At 47.3% G+C, this 19789-nt stretch overlaps 1 protein-coding gene across 3 annotated transcripts; it reads right to left on the bottom strand.

Moving 5' to 3' along the window:
- Positions 1–790: 790 nt before the first annotated feature.
- On the bottom strand, positions 791–18920 carry KATNB1 (katanin regulatory subunit B1). 3 transcript variants are annotated; one of them, XM_009090732.4, is made up of 19 exons: positions 18551–18920; positions 15205–15335; positions 12866–12983; positions 11087–11187; positions 10518–10559; positions 9777–9860; positions 8713–8828; positions 8121–8192; positions 7729–7879; positions 7154–7341; positions 6903–7033; positions 6053–6100; positions 5803–5879; positions 5080–5199; positions 4166–4315; positions 3770–3846; positions 3302–3376; positions 2507–2623; positions 791–1939 (listed from the first exon to the last, which is right to left on the bottom strand). In XM_009090732.4, the coding sequence occupies exons 1-19, from the start codon at positions 18588–18590 to the stop codon at positions 1807–1809; spliced, it is 1971 nt and encodes a 656-aa protein (XP_009088980.1). In that variant the 5' UTR covers positions 18591–18920; the 3' UTR covers positions 791–1806. The 3 variants fall into 3 exon arrangements, with proteins under 3 accessions (XP_009088980.1, XP_009088979.1, XP_018770405.1); XM_009090731.4 differs by having other exon boundaries at positions 6903–7036; positions 18551–18919; XM_018914860.3 differs by lacking the exon at positions 18551–18920 and adding an exon at positions 15661–15766 and having other exon boundaries at positions 6903–7036.
- Between the last annotated feature and the right edge of the window lie 869 nt (positions 18921–19789).

The raw sequence follows: 19789 nt of genomic DNA, 5'->3' as shown, positions 1-19789 counted from the left end.
GCTCCTGCAATTAGCAGGAGAGCAGTGGTTAAATCCAAAGCGAGTCTCAATGTGCCCATGTCCCGCTCCACCTTGTGCTGCCCCACCTCACATCCCAGCAATAGGCTGGTGGCTGGCAGAGCCTTTTCACACCCCATGGGGGTCCAGGCATGGGATTATCACCAGATAAAGCAGGAAGCAGCTGCAGAGCAGGAGGACACACACCCTGTGAGTGTCCTGCTGCTCGAAGCAGGCAGCACTCACCATCAGTCCTGCAGTGGCTCAGTGCCAGGACCTCTTGCTGTACAAGCCACTTTTGGAGCCACCTCCTCCAGAGGCACGGAGCAGAGCAGGTACTCCCCTTTGTTCCCAAAATGTGACTGACTGGATGAAGTATCAGCAGTGTGGGGACTGGCTTTAGCTTTCCTGATGGCCCCACTCCACCTCCCCAGAACGGCCTTCCAAACGTGCTTCCTGGCTCAGAGCCCAATGCTGCTCTGCCCAGACCCACTGGAGAGCCAGGGGAGGGAGATCTGTGTGCAGCCAGGGAGAAGGATGAGCCCTAAATGATGACACTGCTCCTTGGGCTGGGAACAACCCAGCAGAGTGAAACTGCCCCTGGGATTTCCACAAGCCACCTGGCAAGTGCTGGCTCTCCTGTTGTTCACCCAGCCTCCCAGCAGGAAGGGTGAGAATGGTCAGCTTCCTCTGGGACAGGCAGGGAACACAGCCCTGCTTTTCCTGGGCACTCCCAGCCAGGAGCCATGCCAAGGTGAAATGCACTTCAAGAGATTCAGGCATTTAACACAACTTTAAAAAAAAATACAAATATTTTAATAAAATTCATTATAAGTTACAGATTCCTGGAGAATAGGCTCCAGTGTATAAAATGGGAAACAGGCTGGGAAGAGCAGGGAAAGCACCAAGAGGAACCTCTTTCCCCAGAGGAAAGAAGAAAGAGGGACAGAAAGGTTCTGACAGACATTTATTGGGGGAAAAAAACAAAAACAAACCTCTAAGAATGGTCCAGTGGATGTAGAAAGACATAACTCAGTCCATGTCCCTCTGTTCCTCCACCCTTCCAAACCCTCACCCCCAAAGGCAAGCACATACGATGAGTCCTGTTTAAGTCACATGTTTTAACAGGTCCAGGTAGACCTCAGATCCAGGGACAGACTGAAGGTACTGATCCTCTGCAGTCCTGGGTGCCAGCAGGGATGTCTGAGAAGCCAAGTCTCTTGGTTCAGGTCTTTGAGATGCACCAGCACAGTGGCACAGTGTCCTTGCCCATGTCAGATGAAGCCAAAGGGGCTGCTCCCCCATGGCAGTTGAAGTCCCTTCTGTATGGAAAGGGCATCACCCCACAGCAGGCATTTGTGGGACGGTGCCTGCAGTCCTCAGCAGCTGCACAGCGAGAGCAGGGCCCCGGCCCAGAGGGCTAGGCAACAAGAACCGACAGCACAAGCGGGAAGGAGGGGTGACAGCAGGCTCAGAGCCCTCCTGCAGGAACAGGCCAGCACACAGAGCAGCCCAGAGCTTGATGCTGAGATGAAGAGCTGAAATGAAGCAGCTTCCCTACAGGGCTCTGTGGGGCCCTCCACCCGCCAGGGCCCCTCACACAGCACACACGTCTCTCCACTCAGGTCCTCCAACCAGCCCCTAAGGCACCAGGGCTGGGTGGGCGACCAGCCAGGCAGATTGCACTTCCCTGCCATGCTGGAGAGGGGCAGGGGAAAGGACGGACACACGGAGAGATCTGAAATCCAGCCAGACCACGAGCAGGGGAAGCTTGGCCACCTGTATTTGTACATGAGGAGGTGGTGGCTGTTAGTCCAGGACAGCCATGAGGAGCAGCAGTTCCCGAAAGGCACTACCATGGCGGCCACTGAGCCCAGACTTGTTCTTGACAACGTTGCTGATGTTTTTCAGCTGCTTGTAGCACAACTTGCATTTGTGAAGCCTGGAAAAAAAGGACAGCAGACACAGCATGAATCCCTAGTTGCCCGAGGTGTGGCAGTTGATGCAGTGCCAGAGAGGCAACTCAGGCAGGAGAGAAAAGCCCTGAAAATGGCCTGGAAGAGGCTGAAATATGAGCACAGCTCTGCAAAAACACCAGGCATTCAGCCCACGTCCTGCTGTGACAGGAAAATGGCATCCACATAAGGGCTCTTTCAGCCCTCTTCCCCCTTTGGCAGTATAGTCCAGGGAAAAAGAAGGTGCTGTTTTCCAAAAGCCAATTCCCAGAGAGGAGCTATCCTGTGAACAAACTCAAAATCCAGGGCCATTTTTCTTGTGAGGCAGAGGGGAAAGTCACAGGGTGGTTTTACTCCCAATACTTTGTTTATGTATGACTCAATGCACAGAGGCAATGGGAAAGGCAGTCCTTTTCCTCTGAGCACGAGGGATTGGTGCTTGCAGACAAAGGGAAGGCATGTCCAGTCTGGTATCAGAGCCCTGATGGCAAGAGCAAAGTTCACCCAAGAGAAAGGCTGGTCCCAGGAGGGAGCAAAAGAAGCATGTGCCTCACCTTTCCTCTCTGCTGATGTCCACTCCAACAGAAGGTGGTGCGGCGAGGATGTCTGTGATGAGTGGCAGGAATCTCTGGAGAATGAGTTTCAGGGATGTGCAGCCGGTCTGCACGTAACTGAAAAACAGAGAATCGGGTCCCACTTGAATGCCATCCTGTCTCCCCAGCACACAGCCCTCAAACAACTCCACTCCACCACCTGTAACCAGGGAAGGAGAGCAACAGCCAAGTACAAGGAACACACCTGAGTTCCAAAGCTTTCACAAAGCAAGTCTGTTCCAAAGGTCCTGGCACATACCCCACCCAATGGGGACCTCTCTCTGCTCAAGGGCAGAGATGTCCTGCCAAGGGAACCTGGCAGAAACATCTCTCCCAGATGAAAGGAAGAGCAGAAGCTCCATCTTAAGAGAGGCTACAAATTTTCCCCCTGCAGATGAGTCCCCAGGGCTGTTGCAGGACTTCATTTCTTGTCCCGAGCTGACAGCTTCCTTCCCAGCAGTGTGCAAAGCCCATTTGTTTTACATGACCCCTCCTGGCTGCCAGAGCTGTCTTAAACCAAAACACTTATGACAAATCCCACTATCCTGTTCTTCCTGCCCATGTATACTTTCTGTATATATCTTCTCCCACACACACCTGGCAACTCCATAATTCTTTTACAGGCGTAATATCAGCACAAGACTGTATCTGCAGTGATTTCTCAGGATTTTCCTTCAGGTACAAAATACCCAGCACAGCTCCCCCATCACTACCTACACCCTGTCCCTCAAGCACACCATGTTCTTGAAGCCTCACCTTTCATATTTACTTTGGAGTAGTTTTTCTATCTGTGGCAGGACTATAGTACACAAATCCAGCTTCCAGAGAGACCTGAAAAGAAAAGGACATATCCTGAGACTGGAGACTGAGGTTTTACAAAGCCAAGCTGACACAAATAAGACTTCCTGGCAAATGCCCAGACGGACACACTCAGGTTCAGAGAGCAAGTTCACTGACTCCCCCTCGTGAGAGAAAGTGGCAGGTTCGGACATATTTCTTTGACTCTCAGAAGAATAACTTTATGAAGCCCCAAGACTTTGATTTTCCTTGGCCCCAAATAGTTCCAGCAGTTTCTGTCACTGCAGGCCTGAAGATGTGACTACAAGCATATGAATTTCATGCTGCTATGGCCCACTGGATATGGGGCAGGTACAAGGCAGAGCTCAAAACTCCTAGCCAGGCAGCTCTTGCACATCCCAGGGGCTAACCCCATCCAGGACTCACGCTTTTTGGTTGACAATATTCAAGAGATCCACGACTACAGACAGATCGTTGATAGCCACTGCAGAGTCCAGAGAGTTCTGAGAGAGAAGGGGAAGAAAAAGTCATGTATTGCAGAGGTCAGTCTGGTTAGGCTAATGCAAATTAGTATCTAGTGCTGCTTTCCCAAAACAAGGTAGAGGAAACATGAAGTTGACCAGGGAAGAGAACTCTCCCATGGGAAAGTTTTCTCCATGTGAGTTTCTTTGTGACCATTCAGCTGCTGCATTCTGTGGTGCATCCCTGAGGACAAAAGCTGTGAGACTCTGTGTTTTGTATGAGGCAGAATCAGCCCCAGAGAAGCAAAGAGAGCTGCTCAGCTGCTCCCCTCAGGAGCCTCAGGCATGTCCACAAGCTTGCCTTGATGTCACTGGTGCTCCACACGGCGCGCACGGCGTCCAGGTTCTTGTGGCGGCTGGTGAGCACCACGCACATGGTCTCGTGCCCTTTCCTGATCTGGGACATGGCCTCCTCATCCACCAGCTCTGTCTGGCTTTGGTTCTTCACAGCCTGCAAGTACAAACACCAGGAACAGAGCAGGATGGCACAGAAGGTGGGAGCATTCTCTGGTCTAGGTGAGAGCCAATTTTGGTGCAGAGATTGTCAGTGAATACTGACTTCCTTGCAGATGGTTGTAAAAACCTTTTGAAATGGAAATGCTCGATTTGTTCTGATTTCAGCTACTTATTTCCTTTTTTTTCTACTACATCAATCACAAACATGTTTAAAGCTTTGGAAAAACTCTCAAAAAAGGTGACTTTAAAGTAAATTTTCAAGACCAGTATGTTTTAATGAAGAAATGTTTTCACACAAACCTTTTTTTTTATTTTATGTGAAACACTTGTTTGGGACTGCAAGTTTTATTACAAAGCATAAATCTTATGTAATTCATTAGACTCTCAATTTGCTTCCTGCCCAGGCCATGACAGAACCACTACTTCCTTTACTCACATTTAGAGTTTGATATCATAAGGATGCTCTGGTCTTTCCCCCTTTTTAGGACAAGGGAATACCCTCCCCAAGAGAGACCAAGAAGTCTCCAAGATGCAAGAGGCAGAGATTCATGTGGAATTATTATGTACATGTAATGGCAGACTCCAATTTTTTAAATGAACCACTGTCTGGTACATGGAATAGTTCAGTGACTGTCTCACCTCTTGCTCTTTGCTTTGCTAAGAGCAGGGCTCAACTCTGCTGTATTCATACCTATCACCCCCTTTCTGATGCCACCCAACACAGACATTAGCTGGAAAACATTGTCCAGAGACACTTACTGGGAGAAAGTCAGAGGCCTTCAGGCCAATGGGCTCATTCCTGGCTGCAGGAATCACTGATGGCTCTGTTCTGCTCAAAGAAGTTGAGGAGGCAATCAGTGGCCTCTGGTCTGGATCAGGCTGCAGGAGAAATTGGGATAAAAGCTCTAGCAGGAACAGTTTGGCCCTAGTCCGATGATCTTTATTTCTAACCTGCTTTCTTCTCACAGCAGGGCCCTAACAGAGAAGCAATCTCCAGATTGCTAGCATAATTTAAGAGGCAATAAAGTGACTCTCAGGTACACACCACGATGTAATTAAGGTTTGTAAAGAACATGGAGATGCCCCAGTAGAAGTGCCAAGTGATGTTATTGTTATCTGAAATTAGGGCAATGGGCTGTGGCCACCCTGAAGGCTAAGAGAGAATTCTAAAGAAGCCAGTAAAATGAATACTTGCCCATCAGCTGCTTGCACTTTCGGCAACAAAACAGCCTCTGTTCAAGCATTGGTAGAAACCTGGCACTTGATTCTCTGAGTGCCCCAATTTTGAGATGCAAGGAGAAGCACCACTGCAAGCACAAGCAGCAAACTAAAACAGGCCTTAGTTTCACTGCTAAGGCAAGACACTTGGCAGCACAAAGCCTGAAGCTGCACTTTGACTGCCCTGCAGTGAAGGAATCAGCCTGAGCAGAAATCAAAAATTTTCCAGCTCTGCACATCCCTCAAAGAGCACACAGAACATACGAGCTCCTGCTTTGGCAGCGAGGTCTGGACATCCACAGCTTGGCTGGGCTTCACTGCTTCCTTTGCAGTTCCAGGCTCTACCAAGAGGGAGAGAAGTGGGAAAGCAGAAAATGATTGTTACTTTCAAGAGCTGAGAGCAAAGGCTCTGTTTAGCTGTACTACAAGGAGTAATTTCTGCCTTCAGGCAGCTCTCCCCCTCTTTTGAGGGCTGTTAATCCTATCCCCACCAAGTGGTCATTTCCACACTCACCATCCTCAGGAGGGGCAGGAAAGGGCTCATTGCGAGGAGGAGTTCGGCCTACAGAAAAAGATTTAAATAATAAACAAATGAAGGAGCATCCAAGGCTACAGATAAGTGGTAAGTCAACCTTGGAGCAGAGAAATCTCTAACAACACCACACACCAGGGTAATCAGTGATACAACAAGCAGAGTTATCTCTTTTGGACCTTGACACTATTGTTGAGTTTAGCTAAAAGCTTTCAGCCTTCATGGATAGAAGGGACAAAACTGACCCCTGTGGTTCACTGCTGCTGTAGAGGTGTGAAGCATGAGACAAGGCACTGTCACAACAAATAATATTAGGAAAAATCCACCTCCTGTTATTGATTTATATAAGTAAATAAAAATAATGCAATTAATTCCTCAGAAAGAGTATCTCATTTTTATAATTTGCATAAAAATGAGATAGAGACACTGCACAATGCCTCCTAAACAACAAGTCTTTGCTTTAACAAAACATTTTGCCTTTCCGTCTTTAAGGATGATTGCTGATCTTATACATATCAAAATTCTAAGCTAATAAAATTACCTTAACACTCTAATCAGAACAGGAAGGCAGCACTTTTACAACGAAGCTCTGGATTCTGAGCCAGGCTTCAAACAGACATCCCTGTACCCTAGTAAAGGTGCCTCCTTTAAGCTATTCACCAACATGCATCAGTGTCTGAGCACAGAATATTAAAGAAAAGCTTTCTAAACTCTTCAGTCACAGGTGAAGTCTCTCTTACAGTGAGCCAAGGGTCAGTTCTAGCAAATCACTTTAGCACGCTGATCTCAAACCCAAACACTACTCAAAAGCACTGTAAACCCTGATACTGACAGATTGCATTCTTGGGCTGGAAGATCTCTTTGTAATCCTCCTGGTTCTGGATCTCAGCCTTTGATTCCTTCTCATCCCGGTCATCTTCACTGCTAGGACTGTGCCTCTCACTCTCTGAGTTGTGCTTCACTCTGCTGTGAAAAAAGAGTTGTTGTCAGGGGAAGTCATATTGTTAGAGAGAGAGAGAACACTGAGTGCCTGGGACATTTCCTTAAAATCTGGAAACTCAACAAGCCAGCAGACGGCCTCACCTCTGTGGCTTGCTGCAGCTCGTTGAGGGCCTGTCATAGATGCGGCGAAGGGAGGACCCTGTGGGGGTAGGTGGCACAAGAGGCTGGTCGTCCCTGATCAACCCATGAGGAACAGAATCTGACTTTGGGACTCTGTTGAGATCCACAACGAAGGAAGAGACTGTGCTTTGTGCAAAGGAAACTCCTATCTGCAGAGGCAAAAGATCAAGATAATTTACCAAGGAGTGGGGTGCACACCAGCCCTTTTGAGAACAGGCATGTTGGAGTGACCCTGAGCCATTGTGCTTGAGGACTGCTCAGTTCAGTGCTGTGGATTTTTCAACCTGAAGTTGCCAGCAATTTTCAAAGGCCTGGATAAAACTTTTGCCAAGCATAGCTTCTAAATACTAGTCAAACTAAGCTCCAGCTCTTTCCTCCAGAAGCCAGAGACACAAAGTGGAGCACAAGGCACACAGCCTTTGGGCATGCTACAAGCCCTGACACAAGCTTACAGGGCTGAAGGCCTGCAAGGAGGCAGCAGGATTTTATCTTGTGTTTCACAGCTGCCTACCCCTGCCTCAGGAGCAGTGGCTTACCAGCTGGTTGTTGCTGATAGACAAGTCAGCTACTTTTCCCCAGTTCACCAAGACCACATCAAAACAGCGCTCTGGCTCCCAGCCGTACACACGCAGCGAATCCTGGAAGCCGCTGTACAAGCAGCAGCCATCCGGGTTGAAGAGCACACACCTGGGAGGAAGGCAGGAGAATCAGGCACAGCATTCCCACCTTGCTCAGTCCTTGTGGATCTCTGACTACACTGAACACCTTCAGTTTTGTTTCTAACAATGAACCTTGCAATGTGGTGTTCACCTGTGCAATATCTCCAGCAGCCCAAACTTCTCCCCAGTAAAGTCTCTCCCTGAGGAAACCTCCCCTTCACCCCACCTTTAGTCTCTGCCTAGCACATTTCAGTAGGAATTTAATGTACCTGACAGGAGTGGCCTCCTCTTCAATACAGCTCACAACTTGAAACTTCTCCAAGTCCCAGAACCGAACAGTCCTGTACACACAACACAACAAAATTCATTGTTCTAGAAATCACAGGAGGATCCAGATTTTAAACAAAACATTAACAGTCAGAATGACTTTTGCTGTTGTGCACATACAGTGAGCCTACACAGAAGGCTGGTCTAGCTAAGATCCATGAATCCAGACAGAGATACTTAGAGGCTCTAGATATGGACAGGCATTTAGAGCCAGCCCAGAGCTAAGAGAACACCCTGCCAGCTGAGCAGGGCTGCCTGCTGTTCACATAGGATGTCAGCTGGATTTGTGAGAGGCTTGGGGCTACACATGGGTTTCTAGTGTGGCAGAAGGTGCCATCAATTTTGGATGAGAAGGGAAGATCTCCATGTTCTGCCCATCACAGATGCCATGTCCTGCTGTCTAGATGTCTGGCTCTCGCAATGGCAGGTTTGAATTGAGTGACATTCCTCTTGACATGCCCTTCTTACAAGGAAAGGCATCAGGAAATGGAACAGACATATACATTTCCCTTCTTTCTCCCTCCCCTGATGTACCTGTCAGAGCTGCCAGAAGCCAAAAGGTATTCATTGGGATGGAATTCAACAACATTTACTGGGCCAGTGTGTCCTGTAAACTCAAACATCAACTTCCCAGCAGTCAGATCCCACAGCTAAAAGGAGGAAAGAACAGAGACTCTTGAAGAGATTAAATGTTAGAGATTTCCAATACACCTGGGATTTCCTTGTACTGGTAACCTTTTAACACTTCTCCCCTCCAAGAACAGACCCAAGTCTGTACAAGAAAGCAATAATCAGAAAAAGAGTACCATCCAAATAATTTAAGGCTTTGTTTTGGTTTTGTTTTTTGCATTATCTTTTATTTTCCACATAACTTGTCCCCTAGAAGTTTCTGGTTTATATTTAGAGACTGAGACAAAATATAGCAGTTCCATCTGTCCCCACAGACTGTATCTCAAAAGTGAACAAACAAAAATCCAAAAGCTCTGAAACCCTTAGCAATTCCTTCTCCCTGTGCTCTACTCTCCACTCGAAAATGCCATGAAATAACTGATCAGTTAATTTCATGTGAAACTGAAAATAAAATCAGTCCTTCATCTCCATTCCTCCACCCTCCACGTGAAACAACTGAAATCACTACTTCAGTCAACACCTTCCTGAACTCCTCTTCTTGCTCTGCTCAGTCGTGACAGCAATTTTCAGACTGATAATCACATGTAACATGTATAACATAAACAGAGCCAGAAATTAGTCTGGTGGAGCAATGTGCTGTGGACAACTCATTTGACAATGTTTACTGAGGCCAACATTCAGATATCACAACTCTACTACCATCAAAACATTGATTTTCCTGTGCATAGTCTCTCCCAATGTGTCTGCTGGATAAGGGCATTTCAACCCATGCAGCTCTTCCATGGGTGTTGTGGGCCATCAGACAGGATCCCCGTAAGAAAACCAATCTCTGCAAACCCATGGGGCTCAGCCAGCTGCCAAATGAACTAAGGGTATTTATGAGTGAGTGCTGGTAATGCCTGGTAAAAAGACAATCCCAGCATTCCCACGTGCTACAAGCACATAAGGAAGGTGTCACAATAAATTACCTTTACAGTGTGATCATCAGCAGCAGAGGCCACCCATTTCCCATCAGGGCTGAAGCGAAGACACCGAACTGCTTCTGTGTGACCCTGAAATGAGAAAACCAACAGTATTCTGGCTTTTGTCTTTCAATCCTATACAATGTAAAAACCAAAAACCAATTAAGTGTTTTACAGAGCTCACAGCTTGCAGAACCCAACACTGTACTCAAGACACTACACCCAGCCACACTAAATGTGTGTAATCTCTTCACCTAGTAATTTATGCCATCAGTTTAAGTATGGTAAATACATATCTGGCTTCACTAATAAGAATCAGTTCTAAATTACAGATTTACATATGGTTAGATAGAAGTGCTGTGACACTTAGTCTCTGGTTTCCACATGAAATTAATATACAGCAAGTTCTTCAGACAGAAAAAGGTCCCAAGAACAGAACCATCTCAGTGCAGTGGTAATACCATTAAGAATATAAAGAAACCCTCACGGATGCTCTCCACCCCCCTCTGAAGCCATCCACAATATAGCACATGATACCCATTGATATCCCACAATATCCATTTCATATTCCCATACAGCTCGCAGAGGCCTGCTGAGGTTTGCCAGGCCACTTCACAAATCACACAGATCTCATTTTCATGCTGGAAAACCAGGAAGTTCATTGTACATAATCACATTTAGGTTTGCTCACAAGTCCTCAAAAGAAATATTTCTCCCCTCTTTGCAAAACCGAATGAAATATTTTACCTTGAATGTGAAGATACAGCCTTTTCTTCTTACATCCCAGAGCTACAAGGAAGAAAAGCAAACAAATTGTATGTTTAGAGCAGTATGGGAGCTCAAGGGTCCTGCCAGAACAAGGGATCTCTGCGTCACCAAGCTAACAGATACTGCACAATGAATGGGCTGCTGAACCCCTGTAGGCCTTAGGGGTATTTTCTAACTCCCCAAGTGAGAATCACTCCTGGAAGGTATCTCTTACTACAGCAGCTCAGTTCTGACAGTCAAACACAGTCTGAGGAAGCAGATAGCAATCCATAGCAATCCATAGCAACCAGGACATCTGTGCTTGCTGACACCAGGTCTTGGCTGGCACCTTACTCAGAGCCACATTCCACACCAGAGGAGTCACATTCATGAGCTGGCTGTAAAAATACACACAGGGATTTCACAAGCACTCAAAAACACACCTGCCTACACACGGAAATGATGATGTGCAGCATCCACCAACAGCTTGACACAAAACATGTTCTGGCACTCCAAAACAAAGACACTGCGAGTAAAGAGGAAAATCTCTGGTGGAAGCTGGGTTTTACCTTAATGTTGGTGTCCAAAGAGCCAGATGCCACAAAGCTTCCAAAAGGATGGAAATGAAGGCTGCAGATATTCGCTTTGTGACCTGGTAGGGTTCGAAGAACTGGGAAAAGGAGAGGCAGAGGAGAGAGAAGGAATAGGGGGAAAATATTCAATAGTTCATTTTCACCAGACACCATGCAGAAGTGTAGCCATACTACCCCCAGCATTATTTTATGGAAATATACATTATTTTGTGGAAATGCCTCTGACTTTACCCCAGCAATGAAAAGAAACAGCAATAGAAAGACCATGATCAATGAACTTAATGACAATCCTGTCCTGAGGTATGGAAACTACAGGAAGAAGGATCTCCATTCTGAACATGAGGCAGCTGGCAGGCAGTGCATCTTTCCATTTGTTACACAAACAGCAAAATGGGCCAGAGGTGGAATAGTTTTGGCTGGGAAGTGAAGTGAAATAGTCTTGACTGCCTGCAGTGTTCACCTTGCAGTTATTAGACAGACCCTTTCCCAGGACTCTGCACCCCATCCAGGCACCACCTCTTAGGTTCCAATATGCACCCTGGAGTCGTTCAATTGCCCCTTGCAAGAATCACCACAAAGACAGGAAACGGATGCTTAGGAAGCAGGAGACAAAGAAACGATCAGTGTTTCAGCAAGTCATTAAGTAACACCCCTGTAATTCTGGAAACCAGCAAGGACCAGTAGAACTGGTACACCCTATCTTACCAAGCAGTGACAAATGCAGAGATCAACTCTAAGAAAAACTGTTCAGATAATAACAAGGGCAATGCCTCTCCCTCATCCATCATCTGGAACAAGCTGATGATTCCCCTGGCAGAAATTAGCTCTTGAGCCAGAGCTGGGGTGGTCATTTGCACAGACACTGGCTCATAGGTCTTCTAATAAATGCAGCCAGATCAGCTACTCCCCACGGGCAGAGCCAAACTATTCCATAACTGAGCTGATTCTAACTGTCTGAATGACATCAGTGCTTTCCATTATTGATGCTGCCTGTGGTTTGCCTCCTTAGCTCAGCCAGTGTAAGTCTATTTTCATTACACATTTCTTCTATGAACAAGTAGTAACCTATAAGAAATATTCATTCATTTTCTGGTATTCCTGCTGGAATGCACTCAAGTGATTTATGATACCTCTGCAAACTCATTCTAGCATTTGAGGAAAATGCAATAAATAAAGCATGACTCAACAGTGGCCTTTAAAGGATCAGAGCTTGATGAGTTCATAGCTTTTACAGTTTATTAAAAATTAGGTCTTTGTCTATTTATGTGGCAATGCAAGAACAGGACAGCAGAAAAAACAAAAGTTAGAACCTAAGAACAAGAAGACAACAAGCAGAGGATTCCTGCATTTGTACAAAACCTAATAAACTTAAAAACTTCCAATCTGGTTTGGGATCCTTTTATTAAGGTTGACAATTCTAAGCTGAGACTCTGAATACAAATTCCGTGTGCCTAGTTATCTCTACATGTATGGAAACTGATCTGGAATACAGATTTTGACACACTTAGGTCAAAACCATAGAAACTAGTCCAGCAGATCAGTGTCCCCAAAACATGCCCAAATTTCTGCTCCAGCATGAATACACAGCTCTATAGCCTCAGCAGAAGGAGAAAAAGAGATGCAGATGAAGATGAAAGCAATACCAGGCTCCTGTTCCTTCTTAAATCAGGAACCTTCTGGGTCAGTACAGGCATTAAACATAAGGATTCCCCAAAAAGTGTGCGTGACCAGAAGCACAAACTCATGGGCACATACCTTTGGCAGCTTCCAGGTCCCAAACTCGAATGGACCCTGACCGGGACCCTGCCACTATGAGCTTCTCATTTGGGTTGACTTGTAGGCTCTCGATGGGGGTTGTGTGGCCTGTCAAGCTCTGCAAAGAAAACCATCAGTGTCAGTCAGCAGCTGCTGGCACAGCCCTGTAGGAACCAGGGCATTGTTCATTCTCGAGGGGTAAGTCTTTAGCCATGAGCTGGGACCACCTGGCTGTGCCACAGTCCTTTTTCCTCAGCAGCCACAAGGGTGGTAGAGCACTCTAAAGCCCATCACTGTACCCAGCACAGCACACCTGTATTCCAACATTACCTTTGGAATCACTTTCTGAGGCACACTGACTAAGTTTTAAAGGATGCATCAACAGAGACACAGGTAGTTAAACATTAGGGGCGGATGCTCAGGCAAGGCTGACACATTCTTACATCACAAAAATTATGCTATGGTAGCACAATGCCACTGTGTTTGCTTTAAATGGGTCACGTAAGTGTCATGAACCAGTTACAAAATCAAAGCAAGAGCAAAAGCAGGGCTACTTTGAAAACTTCACACAAGCCCCAAGCCATAGGTTGCTGCCAGCAATGGATGTCACAGTGATAGCATGGTGCTAACACTGAAGTACCGACTTGAGGCACAAGGCACTAATTCACATGAAGTTCCTTTCATCCTTGAGCACCTGAAAGCTTACAAATTACATCAGCATTTTGAAAAGGCCTGTATTTTAGTAAAACACAAGAATATTTAAAACTAGCTCTAGAAAACAAATCCCACCATTGCAGACTTTCTGCTTGCCAAATAAGCAGTATTCTCTGCTTTAGTCCATCCTCAAATGTCTTTTAAAATAGCTACACTAGCTCTGTGCCTCCCACACACATACAGAGGCTGGGAATGCCAGTTGGAAGCTGCCTGTTCTGATGGAGCTTTCTTAGGAATCCATGTGCAATTGAAATCCTTTATAAAATCCACAGTAGCAACTGCCATTACAGAGAACTAGAGCTCACATTCAAACCAAGTCCCAATGTTACTTGAAAAGTTCCTCTTCTCCCTCTTTTCCAACACAAACATCCATAATCGTTAGAATATAAACTCTAAAAATGAACTTCAGAGGACAACCCCAAAAATCAAGATTCTTTTGATATACAACAATGGCACAAGCAGCTTCAGTCAGTCCCTGCCTCTCAGAAGCAGCAGCTCTCTCAGCATCTGTGGTTCCCAGGGAGTGCAGGAGAGGTGCAGCTCTTTCACCACAGAAAGGTACAGAGTTAGTTCTTCAACCTTCTCTAGTAAGGCAATAGTCCAGTTTCAAAATGAAGTCATGCCACCACCAAGATCCTGAAAAGGAAGCAGCAGCTCTCTCAGCATCTGTGGTTCCCAGGGAGTGCAGGAGAGGTGCAGCTCTTTCACCACAGAAAGGTACAGAGTTAGTCCTTCAACCTTCTCTAGTAAGGCAATAGTCCAGTTTCAAAATGAAGTCAGGCCACCACCAAGATCCTGAAAAGACGCTGCTTAACTACACTATGCAAAAAACTCAGCCCTCCAAAGGTGATCAGTCACATACTTAATGAATGGAAAAATAAAGTGGACAAATTCTCCTTTTAGCCTTTTTCACCTGACTTTCCTGGCTTTTTTCTCACAAGGCTCACACTGGCTAGAGCAACGCCTTTGATACCATAACATTATTGTGTTGTTAATTAAACAAATGACAAGAGATATGCTAAAGCTGGTTTTACACAACAGCCACTCAAAGTGATGCAGGACAGATATCTGTTAAATATATATTTATGGTGCTCTTTAGTGATCACTGCTGAGGTAAGCCTACCCTTTGCTAATACACTGCAACCAGAGTGACTCCTCCCCAGCCCACAGCAAACTATTGTGGCAACCTTCATGGTGACAGTTAGGGACAGTAGCACAGGTGGGAATGCATCCTGCTGGAGATATCTCCTGCTGTGACTGCAAACCCCAGGGTATAAAACTGGCCCCTGTGCCCTGCACTATAAAACTAGCTGTTCTTGTACAAAACTCTTCCTTTAATTATTTGTAGCCTGGTAATGTACTAAAGCACAATATTTATTATGTGAGTAAGCACTGGTCCAGCTCAAGCATTCCCACAATGTCTCTAGAGAGAGCAGTGGTCTCACCAGGCACCCAGTTCTGTCCCTATCTTTAGCTAGAATCTGGTTACACAGCTTTGTGTTGGCAAACTCTATTCAAAAGTCCCACAGGCTCCACCCCAACAATCTTTCCCCTTATTCTCAACCCTCCAAACCTCAGAATTAATATTCCCACCCCCCAAAAGCTGAAAACAGGCCTGTCCTTACCATGATGCAGTTGGGCTTGCTAACTGACCATATGTTGACTCGACAGTCGTCTCCTCCAGTGGCCAGCATCCGGCCCGAACCTTTTCCCAGGACTACTGAGGACACATTGCTGCTGTGGGCCATGATCTCTTCTGCACAAAACACAGCAAACACTTTTTACAGATCCGTTATAAAAATATTCATCCCATCCCTCCAAAAGGTCTAAAAAAAATTCTTTCTCCAGAAACACCTTCCAGTTTCCACTGGACAAGCTGTAGCAGCCCACTGTTCAGATAAGAAGTCACACTATTATCTTGCTTTAAACAGTCCTTCTTGGCTATTCCTGCTGCACTAAAACATTTGCTGACCAAAGTTTCACAACTCCAGTGCTCACATGGCTTACAAAAAGCATCTTCTCTCACTTGCAGCAGCTCAGGAGCTTTTAAAGATTTGCTCAAGTGCAGCAAAGCACTTTACCTGCAATAATGCACAGCAGCCAGAGTCATCTAGTGAAAGGCCCTCTAATCCTGTTCTAGAGAGCAGAAGCAGACAGTCCAGCCTGAGAAGAACTGGCAGAGGAGCAGCAGTACAGCTTGCTACCTTACCCAGAAAAAAGCCAGACTCAGCAGTGGGGAGAGGTGGAGCTCCCTTCCCTGAGCTTTGGCAGAGACTTTGCTACATCCCCATTAGGGAACACAGGCAAAACTGAGCACTGCAGGGCATGCAGCTGTGACAAAGGAGGGTGAATATCCATCCAAATGGGCAGAAAATAACAAATCTGATTGATGCTAAATGACTGTTAAAAAACTGGGAGCTGAGGGGACGCTCTGACACTGCAACAATACTGCAACTCTATGAAAACCCCATCATAAAAAAAAACTATTTGGGGCAAAAGAGAAGCAAAATAAGCATATTTGCTTACACATCTCACAGTGGAATTTTAAATTCATTCAGAATTTTGGCTGGGGCTTTTGGCAGATGCACTTACCAATATCTTCATCTAACTGTTCTCTTCTTTGAAACATCACAGGATTTGCATGAAACTTTAAAAATGGTTATGAATCTGTAAAAAGGCTAGGTAGCATCAATTCAGCTTTCATTCAGTGTTTGGCTGGGAGGAGCAATGTGATCATTTTACATGCAACACTAATCCAAAAGGATTTTAGATGGCTGCAATAATAATTACAGGTACTTTGATCTTCAACTCTAAGGAGTGTTTTTTGGAAAGCAAAACTGCGCAACTTTCACTTGGGCTGGAGAAACACCTTTCAAATTAAAAAGGTGACTGGACCATAAATTACATGTGAAGGACAAATCTGAAAATACACCTGCATTGTGTTGAAAGACCAAACTTCCACATAAAACTGCTAAAACAAAGCCTGTATGGATACACAGACCACAAGGTAATCAAAAGTACAATTAGCATTACTAGACCAACTCACTAGTTAAAATTGCAAGGACAGATGCTGAGCATTGCTGCTGAAATGAGTGTGTCAGCAGCTCCACTTCTTCCTGTCTTGATTTCCTTCTTAATAATATATTGTAAGTTTAAAAGTCATTGTGGAAACATCCAGCCAGGATGTTCCTAAAAGCCAGGTGATAAACTGATGTCTGCCTTGGGCAGAGAGGTTCATTTGCTCTCCCACAAGTCCCTTAAACCCACAATTTTTTTATTTTATGAAGTTCTTGTCACCAGCTATCACCTACCACCAGCCCAGTAACACTCAACTCCTAATTAGCATTGCTGAAACATCCCTAACACTCAGAATGCTTTTCCCTCTAAAGAGGATGCTAAGATGGGGCAGCAGCCAGCAAAAATGAAGACCAAGAACTTCTGCACACCTATGGAAAATGGAGATGGACAGACTTTCAGCACGTCCTGGACGTCAGGGATTGGAAGATAACAGCAAACTGTCTTTCTGATCAGAAAGATACAAAATTCCTAAGTCAGTAATCTCAGATGACTTCAGGTGATACCAGCCAAGGACACTACTTCTGACAGTCAGTTACCAGAGCCCACTGACTAAACCAACTGATCACATCCTATTGCTTCTAAGCATTCCTCAACGAAATAACTCATCAGTGACCAGACAGAAACTGACAGTCAGCAACTGCCTACTACTCCTTCAGAGGAAGAATAATGGACATGAAACCAGCAGATTCTCAGTCTCTTGCAAAGCAATTTCAAGAGGATAGGACACAGGGGCCCTACAAAGATCACCTCATTTCTCCTGCAGCAGAGAGCTCAGTGAACCTTCTGTACAAGTGAGCACCAATGAAGGACAACTCCATAGAGGCTAAGTTCGAGGCCTTCTCCCTGATACTGAGGGGATGCCCCATCAAAACCTGGCTCTCAAGAGCAGTTTCCATTGAATGACAGAATAGTCTGAGTTGGAAGGGACCCACAAGGATCATCAAGTCCTACTCCTGCTTGTCCTACACAGGACAATCTCCCCTTTGCCTGAGAGCGTTGGCCAAATGCAGGCTTGGTGCTGTCAGTACCTCTCTGAGGAGCCTGCTCTTGCTCCTGTGAAGGTGAAGAACTTTTTCCTAATATTCAACCTAAACATCCCCTGGCACAGCTCCAGAGGGTCGCTCAGGTCCTTTCACTGGTCACAGACAGCAGGGATCAGAGCTGTCCCTCCAACGCACTCAAGAAGCTGCAGCTCATGATAAGCTCTGCCCTCAGCCTCCTCTTCTCCAGGCTGAAGAAGCCAAGAGAGCTCCAGCACTCCTTTGCATGGCTTCCCCTCTAGACCCTTCACCATATTCACAGTCCTTCTTTGGATGCTCTCCAAAAGCCTTCTATCCTTCTCAAACTGTGGTGCCCAAACCTGCCCTCAGGACTCGAAGTAAGGCAGCACCAGCACAGAGCAGAGTGGGACCATCACCTTCCTCGGTGCACCCCAGGGCACAGCAGGCCCTTTGGGCTACCAGGGCACACTGGTAACTCATTTTCAACTTGACATCGACCAGGAACCCCACATCACTTTTTGTGAGGCTGCTCTCCAGCCTCTCATTCCCCAGTCCCTCCGTACATCCAGGGTTGTCCCCTGACAGGTGTCCCATCCCTCACTGCCTCGGTTGTTCTTGTACTACAGTAGAGTCATGTGGGGTCAGACAGGCACTTAGCTTAGCGCTGCAGCAACTATCCAGAAAAAATACAAGACAGTGACACTTCGAAAACAGCACTGACAAGGCCACGCTATTCACTGCGCCGCTATGTTTTCCAACAGGACTTCCAGGAGTTAAAATTTCCAGTCAGCAATGCAGAAAGAGGGCCGGGGCACCATATCCAGGGCAGGGATGAGGTGGCTCCTACCCCTCCCCGCTCCCAGCCGGGGCGGCTCCCCCGCCCGGCACTCACGCAGCTTCCATGCCGTCTTCGTGGTGACGGCCACGGCCATGGCTCAGCGTGGCGCCTCTCGGGCGGGCAGCGCCTTCCTCCTCCCGGCGGGGCTCCGCTCCGCTAGCGCGTCCTACGGCCAGGCCGTGCACCGAGGCTGCCCCGGCCGTCCTGCGGGCACTCAAACACGGTCACGGCGAGACTCTCCTCAGAGGCGGCGCGGCGGGGAACGAGGCCTCACTGCTGACGAGCATCACGGGACGGGAGCGCCGGTCGGGGTGAGGGCGATCGCCTGGACGCTGGCGGCGGCGGGGCCCGGCAGTACCGGACCGGGACCCCCTGCCCGCCACCGCCCCGCAACCGGCCCTTCACAACAACCCCGCGCCGCGCCGGGCGGTTGCCCGGGCTCCGCGCGCCGCTCGGCCAATAGGAAGCGAGGGCGGGGTGGTTGCCATGGCGACGGCAGCGCGGCCGCCACTCGCGGAGCGGCTTCTTGGCGTAGCCCTGCAGGCGCGGCCAATGAGGAGGCGGCGCTCTGGATGGGGGCCGCCATTTTGCGGGGCCGCCCTGAGGGGCGGGGGCCAGGCTGTTCCTACTCTGCGGCCGCTGCGGAGCTCCCGTGAGGGCGGCCGGGGACTTTCCCGGGCCTCGGAGCTCACGGCCCGCCCACGGTTGAGGCCGTCGTGCCCCTGGGCTGCGGCCGGTGTTCCTGTTAGGCGGCTCATGGGTGTCTCGGCACAGCCCCGGTGGGAGCGGGACTCCTGCGAAGCTTCTGTGCCTCTCCCCCCCGGCTGAGGGGCGGTCGCGCCGCTTGTGCGTGTTTCTCGGAATCTTTGAAACCAATTACTGCATCAACAGAGAAAAATCCGATTAATTTGACGCTGCTCCTTGATAATGACCTAAGAATGAAGGGTGAATTTCAAGGATCATAGACTTCAAGCTCAGGAACGATGCATGCCGACAAGAGGGAAATCGGGCAAGAATGCCAGGAGGCTTTCCTGGATGGATAAGAAGCTGCTGAGCAGCAGAGAAAAAAAAAATGCGACTGTGGAAAAGAAAAATTTTTTATCAGAAAGGAAAAAGAAACTTTCAGGAAGTGGATACGAGGACAGGTGGCCTTGGAGGACTACAGGGAAATCCCCTGACCAGGAGGCTTGGGGCTAGATGATCTTTAAAGACCATTCCAACCCTCTAATGTTCTGTGATTCTGTAATATGCATTTGCTGATGGTTTGGCAGCTGCTGTATCCCTAATGGCTAT

This window comes from Serinus canaria, chromosome 11 (assembly GCF_022539315.1).
Source record: "Serinus canaria isolate serCan28SL12 chromosome 11, serCan2020, whole genome shotgun sequence".
Taxonomy (NCBI): Eukaryota; Metazoa; Chordata; class Aves; order Passeriformes; family Fringillidae; genus Serinus; species Serinus canaria.
Note: the sequence above shows the minus strand (reverse complement) of the source record. Positions and strands in the feature narration are given on the sequence as shown.

Excerpts from the sequence above, each read along its gene's own strand:
- KATNB1 (XM_009090731.4), bottom strand. The coding sequence starts at position 18,590 with ATGGCCGTGGCCGTCACCACGAAGACGGCATGGAAGCTGC. Across the intron at positions 12,984-15,204 it reads GCAAGCCCAACTGCATCATG|AGCTTGACAGGCCACACAAC; the intron begins GTAAGGACAGGC and ends TTTTCTTTGCAG. Across the intron at positions 3,847-4,165 it reads GGAGCACCAGTGACATCAAG|AACTCTCTGGACTCTGCAGT; the intron begins GCAAGCTTGTGG and ends CTTCTCTCTCAG.